Source organism: Xiphophorus maculatus, chromosome 8, assembly GCF_002775205.1.
Source record: "Xiphophorus maculatus strain JP 163 A chromosome 8, X_maculatus-5.0-male, whole genome shotgun sequence".
In the NCBI taxonomy this organism is placed as follows: Eukaryota; Metazoa; Chordata; class Actinopteri; order Cyprinodontiformes; family Poeciliidae; genus Xiphophorus; species Xiphophorus maculatus.
The window spans coordinates 10,783,977-10,809,817 of record NC_036450.1 but is presented as its reverse complement, the minus strand read 5'-3'; the positions used below and the strand labels follow the sequence as shown (position 1 = coordinate 10,809,817).

Sequence of the window (25,841 nt, the reverse complement as noted above, 5' to 3'; positions counted from 1 at the left end):
CAGGTTAGTATATACAAAGTGGCTTGAAAGAACAATAATCAGCAAAAAACTGAATAGTTGTTGGTCTGGTTCAGTTTCCTCAAACTGTTTACTGGAATAAATGTAGTATGTCAGCCCAGAACCACATCTTCACCTTCTTACTAGGTATTGCCATACATCCTGACCTGTGTTGCTTGTTTGCAGCAGCCTGTAATGGCTCTTGTAAATTTGAGGAAAGTGTTTCCAGCTCCTTTACGTCTTGCTGTGGTGTTTGTGAGCAGAGAAAGTGAACCATGACTCAGGTCAGCTCTGGTTTCACAGATCCTATGTCCCAACATGTATCTGATCACACAAAACACCCGCAGACACACAGCCTTAGGATTTTGACATTCTTTCTGGCAGAAAGTTGACAAGATTTAAAGTACCTTGTGAAGTACTTTGCAATGTAAAGTACTTTTAAACCACTGCACCAGTATTTGATGTAGAAACCACAAGCTTTAATATATTTTATTGAGTTTTTATGTTACAGACCAACATAGACATTGGATTTCCATCTGGCCGGTCCCTCTGATCCGATAGGAACTAAATTCCATATTTATTATATAATTATTTATTGTGTTTTACATTTATGTATGCCTTTCTCTGACATGAACATAACTCTCTGGGGGAACCATGCCCCCAACCCCTCCCTTGAAAAATGCTGGGGATGCTCCTGTGAGTATGTCAAGTATTTATTCATAAGAAAGAAAATTAAAACATTTTATTTTCCTCCTCCTTTACAGCTATGCACTAAAACTCCAGTTAAATACATTGAGGTTTGTTTTAATAATGTTACAAAATGTGGACATTTTTGTTTTTAATGTTTTCACGTACTACTGAAGTAATTTACAGTAGAATTTGGACTTTATGCTCATACAGTCTCAAACGTCTCAGATCAGTATTTATTTGCCCCTAATTTGTCTTATAATAAAATATTTTGAAGCTTAGAGGCTTCACATTAGAATCTGGCTGCAGGTTTCATTGTTTTCATTAAATTGTGAATGCAGCCCCTAAGTCTGTCTAACCCTCACAAGATACTGAGTCACAGGTTTCATACAGATGATGACAGAAGAAAATGCCAGCACCCCAATCAGTCATCATCTCTTCATCATAGCAGCCCCACCTGCTTCTTTCTGCTTTTTCCCCAGTTTTGATAGAAGCTGGAGGGCCAAATGGAACCTGGGTGTGTGTGAAGAGGAAGCGCAGTGTGGATGCTTTTTCAGGCCGGCGTGTGCGTGGGTGTGTGTGTGTCTAAGACCTTGCAGAGTAGGTAGCTTTGTGCATGTGGGCATCTGGAGAAACGCGCACGCTTACGGGCGTATGCACACATTTAGCCCATGACATCACGACTCTCCACGCAGCTGACAGGAATGCCGCTCAGAAAGGAGAGGCTTTGTGGAGGAGAGGAAAGAGACGGGAGGGGAGGAAAAGGAGGGGAAGAAGGAGAGGAAAAGGCTTGGCCGCGGAAAAGTCCAGTGCTCGCGCAATCTGGAACAGGACGGATCAGGGCTGGACCCAAGTGGACAGAACCGAATAGGAAAACGGATAACGATTAAGAGAAGAAGACACACTAATGGTAGAAATGATTGTTTTGCCGTAGCATGGATCCAAAGCTGACTTTGTTGAAATAGATGAATCCGTTGGTGTTTTTGAGAGCAACAGGTGAGGATGAATCTTTTTTCTTTTTTTGCAGTGTGTTGACAATATTTATTGAAGAGGACTAATGTGCAATAGATGCAATCTTCAGTATTTTAATCTTGATGCTAAAATGTCACTGAGCTTGAATATTGTCATGAAAAAACTGATTCTAGGCTATACTCATTGATGTCATGAATACGCACAGGACAGTTGTGTTTGCTCAGAGTTCACAGTCCAGGTTGTTTGAATCTGAGAAGAGGAGGCCAAACCTGCAGACAGTTCCAGTTACTCCACAGGATCGTATTTATCCAAGAAACAGAGCCAGGAACCGACTGTACTTGCTTGACACAGGAATGATTATTCTGAAGTCAGAGTTTTAAAATCCAAATCGTCAGATTTAAGCTAATATAGAAGACTGTTTGTGGTATTTAAAGTTAGGGCTGTATCTTATTGAGGTGAAAGTTTTATAGAAAACCCATGATCAAGGCTTTAAAATATTATGTGACTTTTATTTCTGGTCAGGATGGATTTGGATTTCTTCTCTAAGCATGCAGCTTAGCGCGCATGTTTTGACATTGTGTTTTTGTGTCTGTGTGTTTGCTGGGGATTTTTGTGCATGACGGCCAGAGTGTAAGCATTTCCAGATGTTCTGAATGGAGACAACTTGTAGATTTAGAGCGCAGCAGGCTCAGAAACATTCACGATTGACTAACAGTGCTTGGTATGTGTTTCCACATAATTCACCCAGTTCCACCCCTTTTAATACCAATGAAAGTCCTCCCTGATAACAGCTCTACAGATGATCGGTTTTACTTTTTCTTACTTTCTTTTTTATCCATTCTCAGAAATTCTCCTTTTTAACTTTCCTTGGACAAGAAAGGTTAACATTGTCCTTCATCACAAGAATTAAAGTCTGCGCCTTGAGGACAGCAAGCTATGCCTGGAATGTGTGTGTTCACCTCAGTGTGAAACAAAAATCATATACCAACACACACCTCATGTATAAGTACACACACTGATGTGGATGCACCGCTGCGCAGTCACAGCCACCCTTTTTTCAGTCTTGCATTTGAAGCAGAATTGTGTTGCATAGGAGACATTCCTGTACTTTAGTTCTGTTTTCCTGAGGCAGTAAAAGGATATCCTCCCCCTCTGTTCTGTCTGCTGGACACACACCCCTACACTTGCACAAACACACACATTCCTGCGTGGACAATCATGCATGTGTCGCAAATACAGTGAGCTCGATGGGAGTGTGAAATTAGAGGCTACATCTGGTCCTCATATGATCGCTGACATAATTAACAGTAAAAAATTACTTGACTTGTTTAAAGGCAAAACTGCTTTAATCTGACAGCTGTTTTGCTGAAATGTTGGTAAAAGTTGATTAAAACTTGAAGAGATCTATTGGATTTTGAGTTTAGTTTGATTGTTTTGGTTGAGATGTTCCAAATATGTTTCATTTTACTGCTGTATTGTTAGTCACTAGTGTTGCTTTTTACCTCACCAGTGCCTCAGTTTCCTCCTTCTGTACAGCTGCTTCCCATCTACTCGTTTACTCACCTGTGTTGCATCCAGTAATCAATACTTCTTGGTTCACCCAATATCCTCCTTGCTCCCTGTTTGTGTCTGTATACATCCAGGATTTGCATTGTGAGTTACTGCAACTCTCCTCCTTGCTATCTTGACCACAGCGAATCATTATGTTATGGTATTGACTTTTAAAGCCCTACTTCCCCTACTTGGTGATTTTAGTCAAGTGTTTGGCTATTTCTGTATTTGTGTAATATTTTGACCTTTTACTAAAAGCAATGTAGTAATTGTTCAACAATTGTGTTCTGGTTCTAAAAATACTCAAAACATTGAAAAGAGCCATACAATTCTCCAACAAGAGGTTAACTTGTTTGATAAATCTACCGTAATGTTATAAAAGATACTGTTCATAAAGAAATCTTACTCAACACACACAGCTACAGTCTTCAATAAATTTCTCCTTTGGAAGTTTTTATGCTGTGACATTTCCTGAACTGCTAGGCTAATGCTAGCGTTCTTACTCTCTGTTTTGATAGGATTCATTGATGTTTGTGCTAGCTTTAGGTAGCATTCATTACATATGCTTAAAATTGCTTAAAAAAACTGTTCAGTAATCTGCAGCACTTCATTCAGAGATAGATGGTGTGCTCTAACCTGATGATTCCCTGATATCTGCAGTTATTACAATTAAAGAGGCTAATTTTTCAAATGCCATGGAGCGTCCAAGTTCACTTTGGACTGAAATTCAAGTCATCCTGTTGGACATCTTTGTAAGTCTGTTAAGTCTAATGGAAAATAGACACAATGTGCTGGTGTATTTATCTCAAAAGGACCGTATTAAATAAGTATTTTTTTATGGGACTCAGCTAACTAAGTGAGCCAAATACCCTCAAACCCACAATTTTTCTCAGGGGAGGGTGGAGAAGACCACACCGAAGTGTAGAAGAAAATCTTTGCCTGATTATGAGACAGACAAGAAGTCCTTTTCAGCAAGCAGGCTGCTATAATCCACCATGTGACTCCTTTGGCTGCTGTCTCTGTTTCTGTGGCGAGAGGAAGCACAAGAGGAAGGAAAAGATGCAAAAAGAGGATTGAGGGGATTCAGGCAGGCAGAGAAGGGCTACATAATGAAAATGACCTAGATTTACCCCTCTGAGTGATGATAAGTCCGGGTCCGATCTGTCACTGGTTCTGTTAGAGGCTCAAAAAGCTGCAAACACCACTTTCCTATGCCACTGCGTGCTTTAACTGAAGGTTGAGCCAATTTGCTCAAGTGACCCTCATTAATCTCCACACACACTTTCAAAAGTTGGAAACACAAAGGTTAACAGCTTCTCTTTAAGATAAACACACGCTTACGGAAGAAGCAGTTGGTGCAAAGACCTTTAAAAAGCGGAGGCCAATAGATTATTTGTCAGAGACCCTCAGAAGAACAAAGGGACGGGTCATAAACACAGGAGTGTGTAAATGTAGCTCCTGTTGAACAGCAGGGTAGGAATGTTTGGTATGGATGGGTCACTGAACCAGGAGCTCTGATTCCTGGGCGGATTACTTTCTTGGAAAATCTCAGTGAAAGTGAAACATTAGCTACACGTAATACAGTGATTTAAAAATGAGTCACACATCTTATTATTTTGCAGTTGTGAAAAGAAAGCCGAGAAGATGATCTGTTGCAAACATGGGATGGAAACCTTACACAGTACATCAACATGGAGACACCGAAGCATGGTGGTTTCAGCATTATGATGTGGGGATGCTTCTCTTCAACATGTACAGAGGCCAGAAAAAACTTGAAACTCAATTGGAGGTTTGGAGTCAAAGTTAAGAACTAAGGATGTTTTCACACCTGATAGTTTGGTAGAGTCGATTTGATTGGAGACCAAAATGGCCAGATTTGTTACATTTTCAGTTTGGTGTGCTTCACTTTCACATCACCTGTGATGTCACTGCACCAAAAACCACTGAAGGACACAAGACGAAAACCTCAGAAGAAGACATGAGTGCAACTTCCTTCTTCGCAAAATGTAAACTAAAATAGAGTGGCTTCAGATTTTAGCTGTTAGAGGATTTCTCTTTAGTTTTGGCGAAAGACCACAAGCCATTTCTTCTTCTAGGTCTAGACTCGTGTTTTTTTTTCTACATTAACCCAGAATGCCCTGTGCTATAGTTCACTTCCTGCTTTTGCATTCATAAATGCAAAAGCATTTATGAATGCCGATCCGCTTGCATTCATATGTGCATTTGAACGTTGACAGAGTTTACTTTAGGGGAATCATTACCCAGGTTTTTGGTGAACCAGAGTTAGCTCTTTTTGGTTCACATCAGAGTTTGATTGCGCATTCACACATTCCCCAAATGAATCAGATTTTCTTGGCAAACAAACTAGAGTTTGATTAAAGCAGACTAAACGGGGCTGGTGTGAATGCACCCTAAGTTGAATTAGTATTCTGTGGTGGGATTTATTTGCTATTAACAGATTATGTCCAGTCAATCTCAATAATTTTGAGGTATTTTGCAAAGAAAAATATTCAAAAATTTCAGGTTGTAGATGTGTAAAACTTTCTGAATACAAATGTCCGCCCTGAAATGTTTTTCAGATTATTTGTGAAAGAAAAATGAAAAAGTACATCATCTTTTCCTTTGATTTTAACTTTTCCTTGCTGTATTATATAAAATTCCAGTAAAATACATAAATGTTTTTTTGTTGTAGTACAATAACACCAAGGGGCACTGAAAACATGAGTCACTTCTAGAGATAAGCATCATTATTATCTCTCGCATTTGTCCAAGTTTACTAAGACTTTTGTTGGATTTAGAAAAATGTTACACATCATTTTCCCAAGTTATTTTATACCAGTTTAGAAATGCCTTTTTGATTGAGACAGTTTATGGAGCAGCGTATGATTGGTGCCCTCTAGTGGTCAGTGCTAGTCAATGCACTATAGGATAGCAGAGGATTAAACACTTTCCTGCTGCAATGCAGATTTACACACACAGGAAGTGTGTGTGTGTATTTTCTTAGAGGGTCCAGGGAAAAGTCAGAAGTTAATCTTCTTGCTAAGTGGATTTGACTGTTGTTTTTGTGACTAAACTACCTTCTGAGGCACATGTTTGTTTGCCAACACAGAACCCGTGGCGAGCAGCCGAGGATGCCACTGATTCTTCACCAAGAGAGCGAGCCGTAAAGAGTGTCAGTTTCCAGGAATCAGTCAGCGTTATCACTGACAGACCTGCAAACATGGAGCTGGAGAGCCAGCAGGTCCAACATGGCTGCCTCAGAAGCCCCAGCAACCAAGGCCAGAGTGTAGTTGTGAAAGCAGAGACACCAGACAGCGAGGTGGTGCAAGTATGCTGCGTTTTATTCCATCTATTTTGTAAAAACATTCATCCACGATTGCTGGATGATTGTTGGTGTAAAGTAATTATTTTGAAATTCCAGAGTCCTGTAGTCAAATGTTTTGAATTTTTACTTTTCATTTTGTTAAAATGCTGATTGATTTAAGAAAGCATGCTTAGAATATTCATTCATTTTTATTTTATGTCTTAGTTTTGTACAATTTATTTTTTCAATTTTATAGATTTTTTTGTGTCCAAATTATTTGAAATGATATGATTAAAAGATACATATTTGTACAATTTAAGATGAGCTATATTCTGCGTCAAAATGCCTACTTTCCCATTTCTGCCAGTAAAATATTGTTTTCTTCATTTTATGTGTTCACAGGAGATCAGCTACCTGGATCAGGTGCTGGACGCAGCTTCAGAGACTCCCACTAATGGAGACCCCTCACTGTCAGAGCATACAAAACCAATCAGTATCAACGGAACATCTTCTTCTGTGTGTGTGTCTGACAATCGCCAATCAATCACTGTGGAGGAGCAAAGGTCGAGCACGTTCCCCCACCTGGAGTCTGCCGTAAGAACCAATGGTCACATCCAGGGAGATGAGTCGGGGCATGGCGCGGTCAAGTTTGAGTTGCGAGCGTTTCAGGAGGAGAGACGACCAGCAAAACTTTTCACACCCGGAGAAGAGCAGCAGGTCAGGGTGACGAGGAGGCGACCATCAGAAGAGGTAATGTGTGTCGTGTGTAGTAGATCCACTACCACAGCTAAAATACACACCGGTGTGTTGTTTGGGTTTTTCTCTGATACATTTTTTTTTGAGTAGAACACTTTTTCCTTTTCTAATCATGAATTAAAATCATTACGACCTAATATGTTTATATTCACACACTTTTTTCAAAAACTGCTCTTCTTGTCCAGGTTCAGGAACTGGAACGCGAGCGCCAGGAGCTGATCAAAGACCAGGCAGTCAAGAAGAACCCTGGTATTGCACAGCGCTGGTGGAATCCTCCTCTGGAGGTAGACGTTAGCCCTCAGTCTTTGGTTTTCTGTGAACTCTGACCCCCTGACAGGTTGATTTATCAGTTGTTGGGCTGTTTAATCATTTAAGGTGCCTTTGGAAGAGCAGCTGGACGGAGACCAGCTGGAATCTCTAAAGAAATATCAGGAGAGGAAACAGCGGAAACAAAATCATCCCTATCCATACGCTCAGGTAACATACACACACAACATGCAGAAAAAAAATTTTAAAAATTAAATCTGAGGAAAATAGCAAACTCCACTCATGTAGGTTCAGCTATTTTTTCCAAAGTAAAATATAAAAAAAAATAAAATATGGCAAAATAGGAAACTGCATTAATGTAGGTTCGACTGTTATACACACATTGCAAATTTTCAAAGTTTTTATTTTTAAATACTTTCTTTTCCAAATTTAAATTTTTAAATTACTTTGCTTGCAATAATATTGGAACAAATTTCTCTCCATAGTTTTCAGTTATAATGTGTTGTAATATGAAAAAGCTGATGGCTTGTGATGACTTAAGTTTACATCTCATTTTCACTGCCATGTTTCTAATATGTTCTTGCAGCCCCACATGTCTGGTCCCCCAACAATGGTGACCTTTGATCCTGATGTAACTAGGAAGGAGGACATTCTGGAAGAGCAGATTGATTTCTCATCTGCCAGGAAGCAGTTTCTGCAGGGAGACGCTGCCAAGAAGAACCTCATTCCTCAATTGTACTCTGCCAAACCTTTCTGTAAATCCGGAACCAGGAGCAGCCCAGGCATCAGCGACTTTGTTGCAGAAACTGGAGAGACTCACGTGACGTGGTCTAACGAGGGGCTGGCAGAAGAATTTACTTGCGCCCGAGCCGTGATGACGATCCTGCCGGAGCAGGAAGAAGGAAAGGATCTCAGCCAACCGTTCCACCCAGAAGAGTTTGACTCTGGGTTGGATGAGCTGTCCGTCCGCTCTCAGGACACAACTCTCTTCAGTTTGGATAATATTTCAGACAGCGGGGCGTCTCTACCCCCGACTCCATTACCACTCACTCCAGTATCGCCCCCCACCCCTCAGCCCACAACTCCAGTCAACGGGCAGAGTGCCGGCGGCAGCCCAAACGAAGACGAGTTGGAATTCCACGCCGGGGTCCTGGTCCAAAACGCCATCCAGAGCGCCCTCGCCGCTCAGAACGGAGGGGAGCTGAACTCCTCCCAGCTCAGCAGCCCAGTGTCTCCATCCTCTGCCTCCACAAGCAGCCCAGTGCCAGTCTCATCCTCACCTGTGTCTTCTACTGGAGCTCCCAGCTTCCAGTCGCCTGCGTCCTCCAGTCCTGCGCCGTCCATCCCGTCCCCGCAGCCGGACACACAGTCTGGTGAAAGAGTGGCGTCAGAGTCCTCCAGTTCATCCCGACTTTCCCAGCTCCAGACTCCTTCTCCTCCGCCTTCCCAGCCTGTTTCCCCACCGCAGAGGCCCAGAAACGGAGGCCCACGGATCAAAATCCAGTCGTCCTACACGCGGGCGCTCGCGTCCTCAGCTCCAGCTCCTGCGCCCGCTCCTGTTCCAGCTAACGTCCCCAGGCCGACCCCCGTCTACCGCCCCCCATCTCCTCCGAGCCCAGAGAAGCCGGAGTTCAGCTACTTCAGTAAATACTCTGAGGCGGCTGAGCTCCGCAGCACGGCAGCGGCATCTCGAGGCCCCGAGGTGGAAGCAACCGCTCAAGGCCCATTCCGCCTGCGCTCTAAAAAGCAGAAAACTTTGTCCATGATCGAGGAGGAGATCCGAGCCGCTCAGCAGAGAGAGGAAGAGCTGAAGAAGCAACGGGAGACGCAGCCCACCGTCGTCTTCCGGCCCAGCGCCGCGCCCAGTAACAGTCACGGACCGGTGAGGACGGGAGTGAGACACGGCACCATTTCCCCCGCAGACAAGATGAAGAGCAACAGCCTGCCAGCTAGGCTCACCCTGACAGCACGGACAGCGCCAGGTTAGTTAATACTAGGACTGAATGTTTTGGGAATCAACTATTCTATCGATTATTCTGACAATTAATCGGTTAATCGGATAAAGAAATTGGCACATTCCGCAGATTTCTTATTTAACTATGTGCATTTTTTATGCAATGTTAGAATAATAATAATTCGTCTCCTTTTTAAAATAAGAACATATACATTTTATTGCCTAAAATGTAATAACATAGCATTCCTTTCATGTACGTTTGATCATTTGTAGCAAAGAGTAATATAGGTACAGTGTAGGGATTATTGATTTTTTTTTTTTAATGAAACAAGCAAGGTGTTTAACAGGATGTTTTTTTGCATATAGAATTTTAACCTGGCAAATCCAAAACTATGCCACTTGTGGAGATCAAAGTGTTTTTTATATTAAATTCCAAAGTGTAGATATTTTTTCTTCAGTTTTAGCTTAATTACTGCTCTAACTATGTTGTTCTTTTAGCAAATTACTTTTGTTTTGGGGTTTGTTTACTCCAGTTAACGATTAATCAGTTGCCAAATTAGTTGACGATTATTCCAATAATCATAAATAATCTGATTGTTTCAACTGCAGGTAATAGTGTCACACTTTTACACAATTCATGCAAGAATATTCACGCTCCTTTAAGTTTTTGACTGTTCTTGTCACATTAAAAGCATAACATTTGGCGTATTCTATAAGATTTTATGATAGATCAACACAAAGAAAAACAGAGGTGCATGTTTTAGCAGATGGCAACCATAAGTACAGCCGTTACTACAATGGAGTTGTTAAAAACATGTTTATGTGTTCAAAGTTCACATCCAAATCTAATTGAGAATCTGTTGCAAGATTTAAAAACTAATGTTACCAGGTGCTTTCCATCCACTCTGAGTGAGACTGAACTGTTTCAGAGTAGAAAATGACACAATTTATGTCTGTGGTTACACGAAATTGGTAGAAATCCCCCAAAACACTTGCAGTTGCAATTGCAGCAGATGTTCTTCTGCCATTATTTAACTCAGGAAAGCTGACTATAAAGGCATTACAGACTTTTCAGATTTACATTAGCATATTTTTTTAAACTATAAATCATTTCCTTTCATTGCACAGTTATGCACAACTTTGTATTTTTCTGTGATGTAAAGCTCCAGTTGATGCTTGTTATTGTTACCTAACATGGTATTCAAAAATGTAAGGGGCATGGATATTTTTCCAACACACTAGATCTGTGAACATATTTTCCTAAAAGGAAGCAGCTCGTTAAAACAACCTGCTTTACGTAAGGTCACTTTGATTTGTGGTTTTCAGGGAAAATTGAGAAAGTTCGGCCTGCACCGCCGGTCTCCCCCTCCCCCTCAGAAGGGGCTCTGTCTGATGCTGGCAGTGAGGATTCGGGAGGATCACGACCCAAAAACTTGATGCAGACGCTTCTGGAAGATTATGAAACGCACAAGGTGAAGAGAAAAGAGAAGATGGAGGACAATAGTGTAAGTATTTCACATTTAGGATTTAAATAAGCAAATACAATATTACAGAATGGAGGGTGTAAATCTCTTTCACCCATCCTCCTTTGTGTGTTCCCTGGATATATGAGCCTTCAGCTCTTCTGTGACAATTCTAGATAGTTACAGAGAGTACCTCAGACATCACATGTTGTGATTAATAAAGTCAGCAGCTGGCATGAGCTTAGACTGGTCAACAGAAAAGGGGAAATTCCCCGTCTGAAGCGTGAAAATCAAAGTGAAAGTAAGTCACTGAAGTTGGGGCTTTCTGTTCCCACATATTATTCAGCTTGAGAACTCACATGAGGCAAAATAAAGGGGATTCCTTTCATTTTATGACCCAACATGATGCAGATATGCCAAGAAGGACACACAAAGTAACAGTTTGAACAGTTTGCAAACTGCAAAACCTCTTTACATTCCTTAAACTAAATTCGCCTTGACTACATGATGAATTGTGATTCTTTTATTCATGATGGCATCATGTGTTGACTTTTCTGTCCTGTTGCTTCTCTCCTGCTGGTCGCTCAGTATGCACATTTGTTGCGGGCTAATGAAGTAACCACTGAGGTATTCAATATGCCCCGAAATCTCGCCGCTCCCTTAACTGCCCTTACAAACAGACCTGGGTCAGAAAAATTCACACACTCCTGTTCGTCTTTGAACTATAGAGGTATTTGGTTACGCACAGTTAGACAACCACTGAATGTCTTGATACTTACAACTGCAGTTTGATACTGCATTGCTTTCTTAGTTCCTTTGAACTAAGAAAGCAATGCATTTTATACATGTAAATCTTGTTTTAATTCTTAAAGGAAGCAAAAATGGTTGTAAATCTGATCCCAGGTCTGCTTGTTGTCTTACTGCATTGTTCAGTTTTGTTGTGTTGGTTCTGCATGTGTCTTCATTTATATTTTGCCTTTTGTAATCCAATTGTACAGTCTCCATTTTAATTTTATTTATTTCTAGCAAGGATGCATCAAAGCACTTTATGTTACCTAATACAGTCTCAAATGTCCAACTACCGGTAGTTTCCCCATGATGGCATTTCAAATAATTATTCAGTCCCTAAATAGACTATGCTGTTAGTACATCGTGCTATAATTTGATCTGCAAGGTTTTAAAAAATGTGTGCACATTTGTCAAAACTGTAATTTTCACCATGTGCCTTATTTTGTGCGCCACAAAATACTTTTATTCAAAATTTAAGTGTTCTTTACCTTGTACAATTGAGTACAGGAGGCTGCAGCTGCTTCCTTTTCCTCTCTCAGTGTATAGTGTGAGCTGCGTCCCTCAGATGTCCCTAGACAGCTTTCAGTTTAGCGGAACAACTGAAACCCTAGCATTCCTGAGTTACCAACAAGTGATATCAAAACAGACAGGAAGCAAGCTAACCTTTATTGACTTTTACTTCATTGTTTACTTGGAAACGACATCTTCTCATGTCATCTGCTGTTCACTACTTTGCTCACACCAAGCTCGACTCTGATTGGACATTGTATCTACTTCAGGTTCTGGAGGCAACAAGGATGACCAGGAGGAAGAGCAACATGGCGCTGAAGTGGGAAGCTGGTATCTATGCCAACGAGGAAGGAGAGGAGGAAGAGGAAGAAGAAGAAGAGGAGGAAGAGTGAACAACTTTTTTCAAGGACTGTGAAGAAGGAGACAGAGTGGGATGATGAGGATGATGAGGGGGAAAAGAATGGAGAATTAACCAGTATTTATTATGCTAACTGTATCCTGATGATCACAAGATGCCTGATGAGACGCATCAGTTTGGGGACCTGAGTACTGAAGGTGTAACAGTGAGGTTGATATTTGATAGTTGACATGTTAGAAGGGTTTTTACGGAAGTTTCGACATTTAAGGCGTATCGTCTCCACAAGCTGGTAGACGCTGAGTGACTTTTGTCAATTTTTTTTTTTTTTTTAACCTATTTGCAGTTTAATGATTGAACTAAAAGCTAAGATGTAAAGATTGTTTCCAGAGAGTTGCTGAATGGACTTGCGGTTGTTTTAGAAAACCCTGAAGTCTCAACAGGAAGAGAACCAGGTGTGTGTGTGTGTGCGTGCGTGTGTGTTGTGGAAAGAAAGACGAAGCCAAGAGAAAGCATGAACACATTTTTGACATTTCCGACATTTTTGAACCTTTTACAACGCTGCAGAAGGACCACAGTGTCTTGGAGGAACTCAACCAAAGGGCACCACTGACTCTCAAACCCACGTTGTTTTAGGATGTGCACACATTATTTCAAATGTTGATGGGAACTTCTACACTTGTTTAAGTATCTTTATTAAATTTAAAGTGCCGGATCGACAGCATCCCTGGATTGTTAAATGCTGGTAAGTAAATCTGCAAAAAAACAATAGCAAAACCTATCCCTGCCTTAGACTGTCAGTAGTTGCTGGGTATGATGTGTTTGATTCTCTTTTATCTGTATTACTTCACCGTCAATAGGACCTAGAGAGAAGATGGAACCACATCAGACTGAAAGTTTGTCTGTAATCTCCAAATTCCACAGATTTTTAAGGCTTAAGGTAGACTTAAGTGTTTGTTTTATATTCTGAAGATCAGTTATTTCAATTTTGTTGACTTCGTTGACCTGTGCTTTCAGATGTAAGCAGTTGTTTCATGTATTACAGCGAAGTGTTTCAGATGTGTGAACATGTGGCTGAAGATAAAGTTTGACTTGGAATACTGAAAAGGTTTTGTATAAAAAGGTCGTTATACCAAAACAAAATTTTATTTTGAGGGGGAAAAAAAAAAGAAGCTCTTAAATCTATTTAAGAAGTATTGATTGTGTGCATGGATTTTTTGCACTCTTTTCCCCCAAACTGAAACAAGCGCAGAGCAACGGCAGGAACTGATGTTAAGCGACTACATTCCTGCTCAGCCTGCACCCTGCTCGTCTTGTTTTTCCGCATACGGTTTTTATAATTTGTAAGTAGAATGAGCTGTGGCTAAAAATACACAGCTGCTTTTAGCCAGCTGACTGGAAATGTGCAGCAACTGGTGGGGGAGGGAGGTGCTCTGTTACTCTATGGTCCATAAAGCTGGAGAAAACTCCAGGCACTTATCGCTTATCTTCACTGCAAAAACACAACATCGTAGGAAATATTTTTTGTCTGGTTTCTAGTGCAGGTATCTTGGCACACTTGAAATATGACAAAACTAATTTTCAAGTAACTTTTAAGCAAGATATAGCAGCTTGTTTTAAGTCAGCAGTTTCTTAATATAGATGAAAAACTATATAACTCAAGTTCCAATGTCAGATTTTTACACTTAATACATGAGAAAAATGTATTGTTTTAAGTGTAAAAATCAGAACTAGTACTTTTTAAATCAATATTAAGGATTTATTTATGTACCATAATTTAATATCCTAGATCATGCTGAAAAGTTGCTAGTTTTCTTAATTCAAGTGTAGTAAGCTAAGCTAGGTTCTAGTGCAAAGACCAAGAATACTTGATAAGATTTTGTGTTTTTGCAGTGATTGACTTTAAATCGTAGGAACAGTGTACCGTAGTTTTGCAGTAGTCTTGTGGAAACATGCTTAATTATTAGGCCTAGATGATCTTTCACAGGAATTTGAAAGAAAGGCAAATTTCTATTTCATAGCTAACCTGTGAGGTTATTTTCTCTGCCATGCTGCAGGCATGAGGATAAAACGATTTCTTTAAACCAAAGGTCGCAGTCTGTCCCTGACAAGCGTCTTTCAAAATGGGACTAAACCTCTGTGTACCCAAACACACTTAAACACCCCTCACCTACTCTGAGGAGAGCTTTAGAGAAAATGAAATGAAGGACACACACACACTACCATCTGATTGTATTAACTCTTGTAGTGGGTGAGGTAAAGAAGCTGCTGTTACTGTGGAAACAAAGTGCCAGTAGCAACCTGAACGGTTCATTTCATCTTCAGTTAATGTTATTAATGTTTCACGTTTACTTTTTTAAAGGAATTGTGTCCCTTTTCCACAAACTCAGATGTTAGATAAATTGTAGTGCGGCGCTGAAAAGAATCTGGAGGACAAGTAGGAGGGGAAAAAAGCAACAGGTAAAACCTGTTCTCCAGTCCTCGTGACATCAGCTGCTGCAACTACTTACAAGCAAATCCTTTGCTTTACTTCCTTTATAGAAATATGTAGTATGTAATTACAAAATAACATTTCAGCACAGCATTTTAAGCTTTAATAATTCACATGTAGGTAAATGAGGAGGAATATTTGCAAGAACTTTTTCTGATCATCTTCAGTCAACTCCCAAATTTCATTGATTATTCTCACAATCAGTCCCATGCACACACAGAGGAGTTGTTGTGATTTATATATTATCATTATGATGATGCTTTTATGTTTGAACTCAAGGTGCAGAGATGATTTTACTTGTCATTTTAAATGCTGGTAGCTCAGTTTTCTCCTTTTAGAAGCTCAAGAGGCATCAGTGTGTGACCCACGCTGTCTGTGTGTGTGCGTGTGTGTGTGTGTGTGTGATTAAACCAGTAATATTTTGCTAAATATACGACATAACCTCTGTTCCTATGTTAACCACTTGTATGCTCATAATCTGCTTGGTTATTTTATAGCACATGTAAGGCTCACAGTATACTCCTACTACACATATTATGGATATTTTCTCATTAAAAGTAAAACCTGGACATGCGTGGCGTCAGAGTGGTTCATTTACATGTTTTAACAAAATGAAAGTTTATTAAACTGCCTTTCATTTAAAAACAGAACTGAAACAGAAACTGAGAGTAAACAGTGCCGTTGTTGAACACAACAGTTCAGTCTGTCGACACAAAAGCCTTTTATCGGTGGTTTACACCCAGTTTTGAATGTAACCTGTGCTTAGAGCAGTGATGATGTGAACACACTTTCAGAATCGTTTATATCCTAACAGACAGGACTTCAACAAGATCAAAATACCGTGTTAATGTCGGTTAATAAAACCAGTGGCACATGTCTTAAAAGTCATGTGCCACTGGTTTTTATGGTTTAGAAACTTTAATTTTTTTCTTAATAGAAGTAGTTAGATAAGTGGTTTCTTGTAAATGTATTCTCATAAAGGCTCTAAATTCAACTAAGACCTAAAGCTGGTTTAAAAATATATTGTTTGTTGGTTTTGGACAGTAAATAACTGGCAGAAATCTTAATGAAGAATGAAGAATCAATAAAGCCAGTTTTTCAACTCTGTTTTTCTCCCAAGGCTCCCAAATGTTGTCTATAGGTTTCCATTTATCAAAAGATGAAAATATCAACCAACACAGTGAAACTTTAGAGAAAGTTTGTAGATTCTATTTTTGCAGAGGGTCACCCTGTGAAAGTAGCAATGAACATTTAGTGATCCGCGAGAAATAATCTTTCCAGGTTTACTTTTGTCGTCAGTCGCAACTTTCACACAGGTCCTTCAGGAAACAATACATGAATAAAAGGTTGAGAAAATGCTGGGAGAATTCCTAAAAGGTTGTTTGTTTTTTGGCACTGATCACCAACACTATAGTAATTCATCTGATGAACAACCAGTTAGGTTCCTACATTTTAGGGAACATCGGATGAGACACTGACAGATCGCACCGAACAGATGAGGAAATGGGCCGGCAGAGTCCCTCCCAGTCAGAGGCAGTTCACTTCTGCGACGCATTGTGTGATTTTCATTAAAAAAAAGAGCAACAACAGCAGCAACCAGTCCCTGTTGGTCCCTCTGAAGAGCCCAACACCCAAAGTCATGGCGACGCCGAGTTTGTGCCAAGCAGCCTTCGCGGTGTTTCGGCAGATAGAGCCGATCATCGTGCTGGAGCAGCTGGGCAGCACTCTCTTCGACACCGCTCTGCAGATGGTGGTGAGGGATAGGACCGCCAACATCACCGACCCCGGCCACTCCAGCGAGGAGAGCCAGCAGACGGCCATCACCAACTTCTACATGACCTATAACCTCATCATCCAGTTCACGCCCATCATACCCGCGCTGGTCCTGGCCAGTCTCAGCGACCGCGGTTGGAGGAGGGCGCCCATCGTGGTGCCCCTGAGCGGGTACCTGCTGTCCAGGCTCGCCCTGCTCCTGGTGGTCATTTTCGGTCTTCCTCTCAAGCTGATGTTTGCAGCCTCGGTGGTTTTCGGGCTCTCCGGGGGCTTCAGCGCCTACTGGCCCGGCATCATGACTCTGGCGTCGCTCGGCTCCACGGCGGCTGATCGCTCCAAGGTTGGTGGTTTAGCACGTAAAGTGAGTTTTGATTTCAAAGGCTACCTGTTATCTATTCCCACCGTCATACAAACAAAAACTTTAATAGTTTAATTACTATTATTGGGTAAAATGTCGTTAAAAACATGAAGAAATAACTAAATGCGCATCTCAATAAATTTAAAAGTATATTTTCGGAAATAAGAAGGTTCAAGATTAGCATATCTCATTCATATGTATGAATTATTTATTGTCTTATAAGACCAATGTTAATACTATTGTACACACGCATTTCAAAGACTGCATACAGTCATTATCGGCCTCCACAAAGTCGGTAAGCCAGACATGGACATTGATAAAGAAGCAGCCTGTCCACACAGAGCTAAGGGCAGAGTCATCATTGGAAAGTTTAGTGGAAGGACAAAATGTGTTGAAGCAACAGGAATAACCACAACCTTGACAGAATTGCGAAGTAAAACCCATTGCAGAAAATAAAATACCTGAACTTTCTGAGCCCTGCGTAAAATAAATTGCTGCTTCAGAGACGGGTGGCAGGAACACAATGAGCTTGTAGCTGAATCATTAGCCAGATTCAGCTCTCCTTTTTCTCATCTTCTTATTGAAAACTCTCTTAGCTTCTCTGTAGGGTTTAGAGCTGGTGGGTTTGCACTACCATGGGCAGCATGGTCAGTTGCCGAGTCCTGCTGGAAAGTGGAATCAATATCTCCATAAACCTTGTGTGCAGAGGGAAGTGCACTACAATCTGTTTTTGATTTTTTTTTAAAATAAAATAAAATAAAAAACCTGGAACACAGGCAGCAGGATCTTAATTTTCATATGAATTCCAAAATCGGTTTTAATCTGAAAAGAGGACGTTGGCACACAAAACGATACTTTTTGACCAGGTAATCCGCTGCAGATGTTATCACTGGCTCAGGTGACTAAACTCATGGGCCGTTGTTCCCCATGTCCTGGATACGTCTGTGTGCCGTGGAAACAAAGACTACCGCTGTAGTTAACATATCGCAGTATTCCAGCACTGCTGCATACGGTGGCATAGCACAAACAGAGAAGACCTTCAGCTAATCTCACCATATTATCATGGTAAGAAGATTCATAAAGTTTTTCAACCTGGTGGCATATAATCTTTGAACACATTTTCCTCTCCAGACTGCGGTCATCCATGTTATCCGCCTTTTTCCAGTTTTTTCTTACGCTGAACTTTCTGTTTGGATACAGCACTCAGTGAACAACCAGCTTCTTGAACATTGAAAAACTGATATTTTTTTTCATTATAATTATCAAAAATAAAATGAATAAGTAAATGAAAATATGATGTATTTCACCCTAAATCTGTATAGGATGAGATGACATGTTGTTCTTGTATTTCAATGAGTGAAGGAAGTTAACTTTTCAATGGCATCCTAAGTCATTGAGAAACACTTGTAGGCTTTGGCTGATATAAACCCGGTATGACAAAAACATTTTTTTCTCCTTAATAATCTGTGATTCTATTTACCTTTTTTTTTTTTTTCACCTGCCAGCCTTTATTTCTCCTGCTCCATCATAACCACTTTACAGCTTCCTCTCCCCTCTTAATGCAAAGACAGACACAGTCACACGATCACATGTGAAAGGAGTGGTTTAGGTTAGCTTTCACTATTCTCAAATATTTGCTTTTGTTGCAACATTTGGGACTTTTGTTTTATTTCTCATTTTCCTGTATGTGTCAAATTGAATCATGTGACTGTAGACGTTTTCTAGTAATAACTGTTTGTTACATTGTAGTGTAGCTTCAGGTTTTGGAGTGTGGCAAGTGGCTCCGCCGGCATGGAAGCTGCATTTTTCAGTTATCGCTCGTTTGCCCTTTCGGAGGAATCACTTCCTGTTCTTTTGCCACGCAGGTGATGATGAGAGTGGAGCTGCTGTACGGGTTAACAGGAGTGGTGGGCAGCTTGGTGTCAGGTCATCTGTTCCTGCTTTACAGCTCCAGTCTGGGAAACGGAACCATCCTGCTCTCTGTGAGCACGCTCGTGAACCTGCTCTGCTTCATATTGGCTGCAGCCCTGCTGCAGGTCAGTGCACTCCCTTCGTCATACCTCACAGTGATTGTTCAGGGTTTCCTCCAGTGTGTTATAAGCCTGGTGGGCCACCAGGCTTTACTTGTGCCACCACCAGGCTAAGCATTGCTTATTTATTTATGTCTTTTTAAATTGTTTGCATTTTTTTAAGACTTTGTAGTTGGTGTTCAGGTATTAATCTTCCACTCTTTCAATACCACATAATTATCAAGTGATATTTTCAAATTTCCTGTCAACTTCAAACAACTTTTAACTCAAAAACACGACGGGCCGCTGGATGAATGGCTGCCCTAGCACCCAACCACCGGGTTTAGCAAGTTTTCTGGGGGAAACCTTGCAGTTACATGTTTGCCAGCTTCATAGTTGGCTTTAGGTAAAAAAAAAAAAACAATGCAAAAGTTTATATCCTATAAGCTTTTTCACATTTTATCACGTTTCCGCCACAAACTTTAATGTTTTTTATAGCCTGACAGACCAAAACAAAGTAGCAGAATGAAACGTACAATGATGCTAATTGTAAGTTTTCTGCTACATGTGGCATTTGGCTCACAGGCCATAAAGCTCGGCTTTGTTCTGTTCTGTTTGTTCTTCCCCTCCATGTCTTGTGGCAAACTGCAAAGACTTCCTGTAGCTTCTCTTACCACGATACCATAAAACCAGATTTGTAGAATGCAAGACATTCACCTGTCCTGGCAACAGGTTCGCTAACTTTCTTTATGTTCTTTAACAAACTGCTTAGGCTTCAGCAGAACAGAAAACTGCATCATTTTCCTTGCAGTTCACAACTATGAGCCGCTTTGTGATAGTGTCACATAAAATCAATAACGTAACCAGGTTTTTGTGTGTTGCAGATTTTCTGCCCTGGTTCCTCTTGCAAATGAGATATGGATCTTAATGGGGTTTTATCTGGTTAAATAAAGGAAGAAAATATGCTAATATATAAAACATTTCCGTTTGGGGCTGTAATATGGCAAAACGTGAAAAGGTGCAGCTACAGATTGTAGTTCTCCAGGTTTCTGATTTTCTGTGACGCTCCCACTGAAAGCACATTTTGCATTTCCTTCACAATGACAGGTGAGACGAGTGAACAGCGAGGACTCAGAGGAAAGCTACCACCTCCTCTCCCACGCCTCCCGTCATGCTCGTCTCGTCGGGTGTTGTTCTGGGGTAAACATGGTGAACGTGGCTCTCCTGTTTGCGGCGGCCTTTCTCTACGACTTTGCTGTGGGCGGAGCCATCGAGATCCTGGGCTCCTTTGTGCTGAAATCGCCGCTCAGCTGGACCGCCACACAAGTAACGTCACGTTTGTAATTGTTGGCTTGTGGCTAAATACTTTTTGATACTGTGCTTTCAAGCAAATGTAAAGCACAGTATCTTTCAACTGTTATTTAAATTTTTTTCTTTGTTCTCTCTCTCGAGGTGGGATACGGAAATGCGGCGGGCTGCGGGATTTTCATCACCAGTTTCCTTGGCGTCATCGTGTTCCGGAAATGCGTCGGTGACGAAACGATGATCCTGATTGGCATGCTGTCCTTCGCTGTGGGGATCTACGTCATGTCCTTCGTCACTACGACCTCCCTTTTCTACGTTGGTGAGACGGAGCGTGTTGGTTGATTCAGAACTGCACCATGAGGGATCATTTCCACAAACTGTTGTCTAATATAACATCTATTGGCACTGGAGACACCAGTCGGTGTTGATGTTGTTCTGTTTCTGGGCTGTTAAAGTCAAGCTGTGCAATTTCAGCCATTCAGTCTGCCTTATCTAAAGTTATTGAAAACACAGGAACAAGAAAGAGGAAGTGAAAACGATTTGAAGCCATAAACTCTTCCTATTCTCAGATTTTCAGACAGTGCTGAAAGCCTACAGCAGCACAGTAACATACATTCTGTACTCACAAGGAAACAGCAGTGTGCTTTTTATAGTACTATGTAATATCTGCCAAATCTCCAGGGTATAAAAAAGTGACTGGGATATAATTAAGTGAAATACAGAATTGCAACAAAACATGACTTTATGTTTTATTATGGTAGCTAATAATTAGTTTTAAGCTGCGTTGAAGTTCTACTTTTCTGACTTCCTGTATTAGCTAGCTGTACTGCATTGCTAATACTAGTATGTGTGCAAACAAGAACAACAACTGGAAATTATTTGGCATTTGCTTTTTTTTATGTAAGTATAATAGGCTACTCTTGTATAACTATTTTTGGTGGTATTTCTGTTTAACTAATCAATTCAATCTGTTTTGTAACCTAGGAGCATATTGTCAGGAGACAGGGGCGCCGCATAGGAGGGAAAAGTTATGACAATTCCAAGGGCCCTCCAAAATTTTTATTGATTTATTTTTTTCATAGAAATAAAAAATAAATTGGGGCCTTGTCAATTACAGAATTAATCATATTGTGTTTTCTAAAAGGTTTTAGCACTAAAAATCAAATGTTGCCCCTCCCAGACCAAAAAGCAGACAACCATATTTGCCCTGAACTCCCCTGGATCTGCATGAAATGGTTCGTTCCTGCTTGGAGCTTGACGGTGACGTGTTCAGCAGCAGTCAGTGGAAGACAAGAACGACTGTGGCTGTTACTATACTGCCAAGAAAAATAATAAAGTCAGGTTTTCAAAAAAATAGAGAAATAGAGAGAGAAAAAAACAAGTGTCAATTTATAACCCAGTTTTTATCCAAGAGAGGCGGGTAGACTGTGTGAGATTATCAACCATTTAGCATAATTAGCTCAGCTTCAGACTACTGTTTGCCTCCATTTCACTAGCATTCTATGAACGAAGGAAAAAACTTACCAACATATTTACATGTTTAACTTGTACCTGTACCTTTTACCACACTTAACAACAGATGAGTCAGTCAGCAGCAGCTCTGGCCCACGTCCCTCCTGACCTGCCCTCTCCTAAGGGAAATTAAAGCTACAGTATGTAACTTCTATAAAAAATATTTTTTTACATATTTGTTAAAACTGTCATTATGTTGTGACAGTATGATATAAAAATAATCAGTGAAAAATGTATTTCATCTGCTTTCTCCCAGTACTATCTAGAAACAACTAATCAGAGACAGGAGAGTTTTAGTGCCGTCAATCACAATCTCATGTGGCTGCTCATCCTCCCTCCCATTGCTCTGTGCTGTAGCTAGCAATAACCATAAGTTGTTTCTCCATCATTAGCACATTTAGTAGTGAGTGAATGAGGTTGATTGACAGCACTAAGACCCTCCCCCTGGTTCTGATTGGTTGTATTTGGCCAGAACTTTGCATTACTCTACCCAGCAATAGTAGTTCAGGGAGGAGGTGGAGAAGATTGATTGTTTTCACAGATAATGTCTCGTGACAAACTGTCACGACATGGTGACAGCTTTAACAAATATGGAGAAAACATATTTTTTTATTAAAGTTATGTACTGCAGCTTGAATAAAATGCAACACAGCAGTCTGGATTGCGTCATGTTTATTTTCCACGTTGCCTATGACTGTTGCTCATGGGGAGAGACATTTCAGTAAGCTAAAACTAATAGAGAAAAATTTAAGCAACCTGCTTGACTACTGTATGTAGACTGTTTCATGTAAAATTGTGCTAGTATCAGTATTGAACCAAAAAAAGCAAGGCCGTTGCAAGCCTTTAAAATTGTGACGCTTTTGATGGGTCAGATAGACTCAAGAAATTGTAACAAAAATTGTGCGTGGGGGGCAATTTAATTTTTTTGTCATGGGGCCCAAGATTCCTGGTGGCGCCCCTGTCAGGGGATGTTGGTAAGATTGCTTAATATTTATGTGATTTCTCTACAATATTTTGTTTATTTGACAACATGCCTGTTCATTTTTATCTGCCAAGTTTATTTGTATCTTGATCAAGATCCACTAGCACTTAAAGAAACTAAAGGTATATAAGTTTAGCTATCCAGCCAACCAGAAAGAAGTCAAGCAACATGGGTGGGAAAAGGCTAGCTGGGGCGAAAGAAGTTGGCATTAGCTCCAAAGCAGCAGGGGGACGCTGCCTGGAAGAATAAAAATAATAATTAATTCAACTTTGTCTCCACAGCCCGTCTATTAAACCTCTTTGCGCTCATCCCGATGCCGACAATTAGGGCCCTGGTTTCTCAGCAGGTTCCTGCGTCCCGATGTGGTGAGTTCCCGAACCGGGCCTATGTGTGACGGTAGCAAAACACGCTACTGAAAACACAATTCAAAGCAATATTTGCCTATAGAAAAATACATATGTTTTTATTCCTTATGAAAGTCTCTCTGTTTGTCCTTTTTAGCACAGTTCGCTCAAAGCGCACAGAAAAAAACAATGAACTTTTTTTAGATATTTCATTTAACTGGATACAAACCAGATAAGTCATTATGGTGTCAGGCTTTCTGGTCCTTAAGATAAGATAGATAAGATAAGATAAGATAAGATAAATCTTTATTGTCATTGTCACAAGGACAACGAAATTCAGAGGGTGCCATCAGGGTGCCATATCTCTGAGCCAAATAAAAATTGGCCTCAGAGATATCTATTGCCTCAGGTTGTTTATGTTAAATAGTCTATGCAGAAATCAAGTTGCAGAGTCATTTACTAGAAATAAGACGTGGATTAGCTGGTTCACCAATCCCAGTAGATCAGTAGTTTCAAACCAAATAAAAATTGAAAAAGGTCCTTCAACACAGCTTTTATTTTATGATTCTTTTCTTGTATTTTATCCTCAACACCTTTTTTGGATTTTCTTTGTTGTTTTATTTTTGTCAGGCATCGCTCTGACCTCTCTGCAGATGACTCTAAAGGTGGCCGGCGCTGTCTACATTCCTGCTTTCACAAAGATCTATCAGAACAGTCTGACCTGGTTCCCAGGCCTAGTCTTTATGATTTCCAGCGTCATCACAGTCATTTCCATGATACCCGTCAGGTACGCCACACAGAAAACTACGGAGAGACCTCTTCCTGGTACACTCCGTCTCATTTTCATTCTCTGTGTGTTCTTCCTCCAGCATCGTCGGTTGCAGGTTGGCTCAGAAGCAAGAGTACGTGAGGATTCAGGGAGACTGAAGAAGCACCACAGACATGAGCAGTGAGCTCTTTCTATTACAAGCAAACTGGGAAATGAGACGCAAGTGTTTGCCACTTCCTCAAAGCTGCTAACGCAGCATTTTTGAAAATATCTGCCTACCATAATTTCCATTGTGGTGTGATGGATGGAACTTTAAGATAAGATAAATCTTTATTGTCATTGTCACAAGGACAACGAAATTCAAATCTGACAAATATGCAAAACCCACTGGACAAAAACAAAAAAAAAACGTTAAGATTTTGAAATCATGTCAAAGGTTACAGGAAAACGTCATCGTCCAGATGACTTTATCAGAAGATTGTGTTTATGGCTTCTGTTGGAAAAGAAGAAGTCATTTTGAAAATGACGCACGCCGGGTGCTTTCAACACTTTGGAGATTTAGGGAGTGAATCTGAACTGAGAACGTTACATAAGTCGGGGGAATGTTTGGCTCTCAGATTTTACTCATTACCGTCGTATGTTACATGTTCGACACTGGAGATTTATTAACTTGAAGCAATTATTTCAGCTTGGTACCAGTTCAGAAATGCTGTTGTCAGACTGGTTGACCCAGCCACCTAAAATTTACAAAGCTCTACTTTTTACTTGTTGGTTTTTTATTTTAAACTCAAACATCCTTGGACTCCCTGTTGGGTTCAGGTCAGGGTTCGGGTTGGGTCACTGCGTACAGTCATTGGTGACTATATGATTTTTTTATGTTTTCATGATGTAAAGCACTTTGAACTGCATTGCAGCTGAAATGTGTCAGAACATAAACTATGATTGATTGGTATTATTTCGTCAGAAGAAATATCCTGGGAAAATGAATGTATTACTTTAAGCCTATATCTGCTGGGGGGATTATTAATTTGTGACGCTATTGTATTTATGTACAGTGTTTAAGAGTACTTTGTTTTTGTTTTTTTTTTTACTTCATTTTAACTTCATATTTGTTTAGTAAATAATGGCCTGGTGGAATCAGTGGCGTTTGGTTTTGTACACTTAAGATATAAATTATTGTGGGACTCAGTAAAGATCAACTCGTTGATCCCTAGAATTTACCGCGACTGTATATTTGGTCACATTAACAAGTTTTACTGTTTCAGCTGTTTACCAAACATTAAGTTAAAAATGAGTCTGTGTAGGAGACAAATTTCTATTAAGCATTGTAAATATTCTTTTATGTCATTTTTACATGATTCATATTTTTCGCTGTCGCTTTTTATACTTGATCACTGAAGTCTGCATTTGCACTCAAACCATGAAAAAGGCATTATTTAGTCTCTGTAAAAGTAAAACTACACAATTTGAAATGCTTTTATTATACATTAGACTTATTGCTGCATCTTAAAATTATTTCTGTGTTGAAATGTTCTTATTGTAGTGTTGATGCACTACAGGGTGTTTTACTGTTCATGTATCTTTTTGTTCATGCATCCATTTAAATGAACATAAAGTTTTGAAGACTTTTAACAAAACCGTTTTAGTCCCGTTATGTTTTGGCACATCTTCTGACATAATTAGCGTTTCTCAT

General features: G+C 40.3%; 2 protein-coding genes across 4 annotated transcripts in view; both read left to right on the top strand.

Moving 5' to 3' along the window:
* Positions 1 to 15,665, top strand: part of LOC102222530 (A-kinase anchor protein 2) — a 78,463-nt gene extending 62,798 nt beyond the window's left edge. For 2 of the 3 annotated variants that reach the window (XM_023338460.1, XM_023338463.1), the window contains 7 exons: positions 6,317 to 6,535; positions 6,914 to 7,261; positions 7,453 to 7,551; positions 7,643 to 7,744; positions 8,121 to 9,516; positions 10,815 to 10,993; positions 12,520 to 15,665. In XM_023338460.1, coding sequence (XP_023194228.1) covers positions 6,317 to 6,535; positions 6,914 to 7,261; positions 7,453 to 7,551; positions 7,643 to 7,744; positions 8,121 to 9,516; positions 10,815 to 10,993; positions 12,520 to 12,642 — 2,466 coding nt within the window. In that variant the 3' untranslated portion in view covers positions 12,643 to 15,665. The remainder of the gene's footprint in view (positions 1 to 6,316; positions 6,536 to 6,913; positions 7,262 to 7,452; positions 7,552 to 7,642; positions 7,745 to 8,120; positions 9,517 to 10,814; positions 10,994 to 12,519) is intronic. The other variant, XM_023338461.1, reaches the window with a different exon arrangement.
* Positions 15,666 to 16,430: 765 nt separating this feature from the next.
* Positions 16,431 to 25,785, top strand: slc46a2 (solute carrier family 46 member 2). The gene is made up of 7 exons (XM_005803958.2): positions 16,431 to 17,209; positions 19,093 to 19,263; positions 20,344 to 20,562; positions 20,689 to 20,860; positions 23,317 to 23,400; positions 24,010 to 24,166; positions 24,249 to 25,785. Exons 1-7 carry the CDS (start codon positions 16,592 to 16,594, stop codon positions 24,304 to 24,306), a joined length of 1,479 nt encoding a protein of 492 aa, XP_005804015.1. The 5' UTR covers positions 16,431 to 16,591; the 3' UTR covers positions 24,307 to 25,785.
* Positions 25,786 to 25,841: the final 56 nt, after the last annotated feature.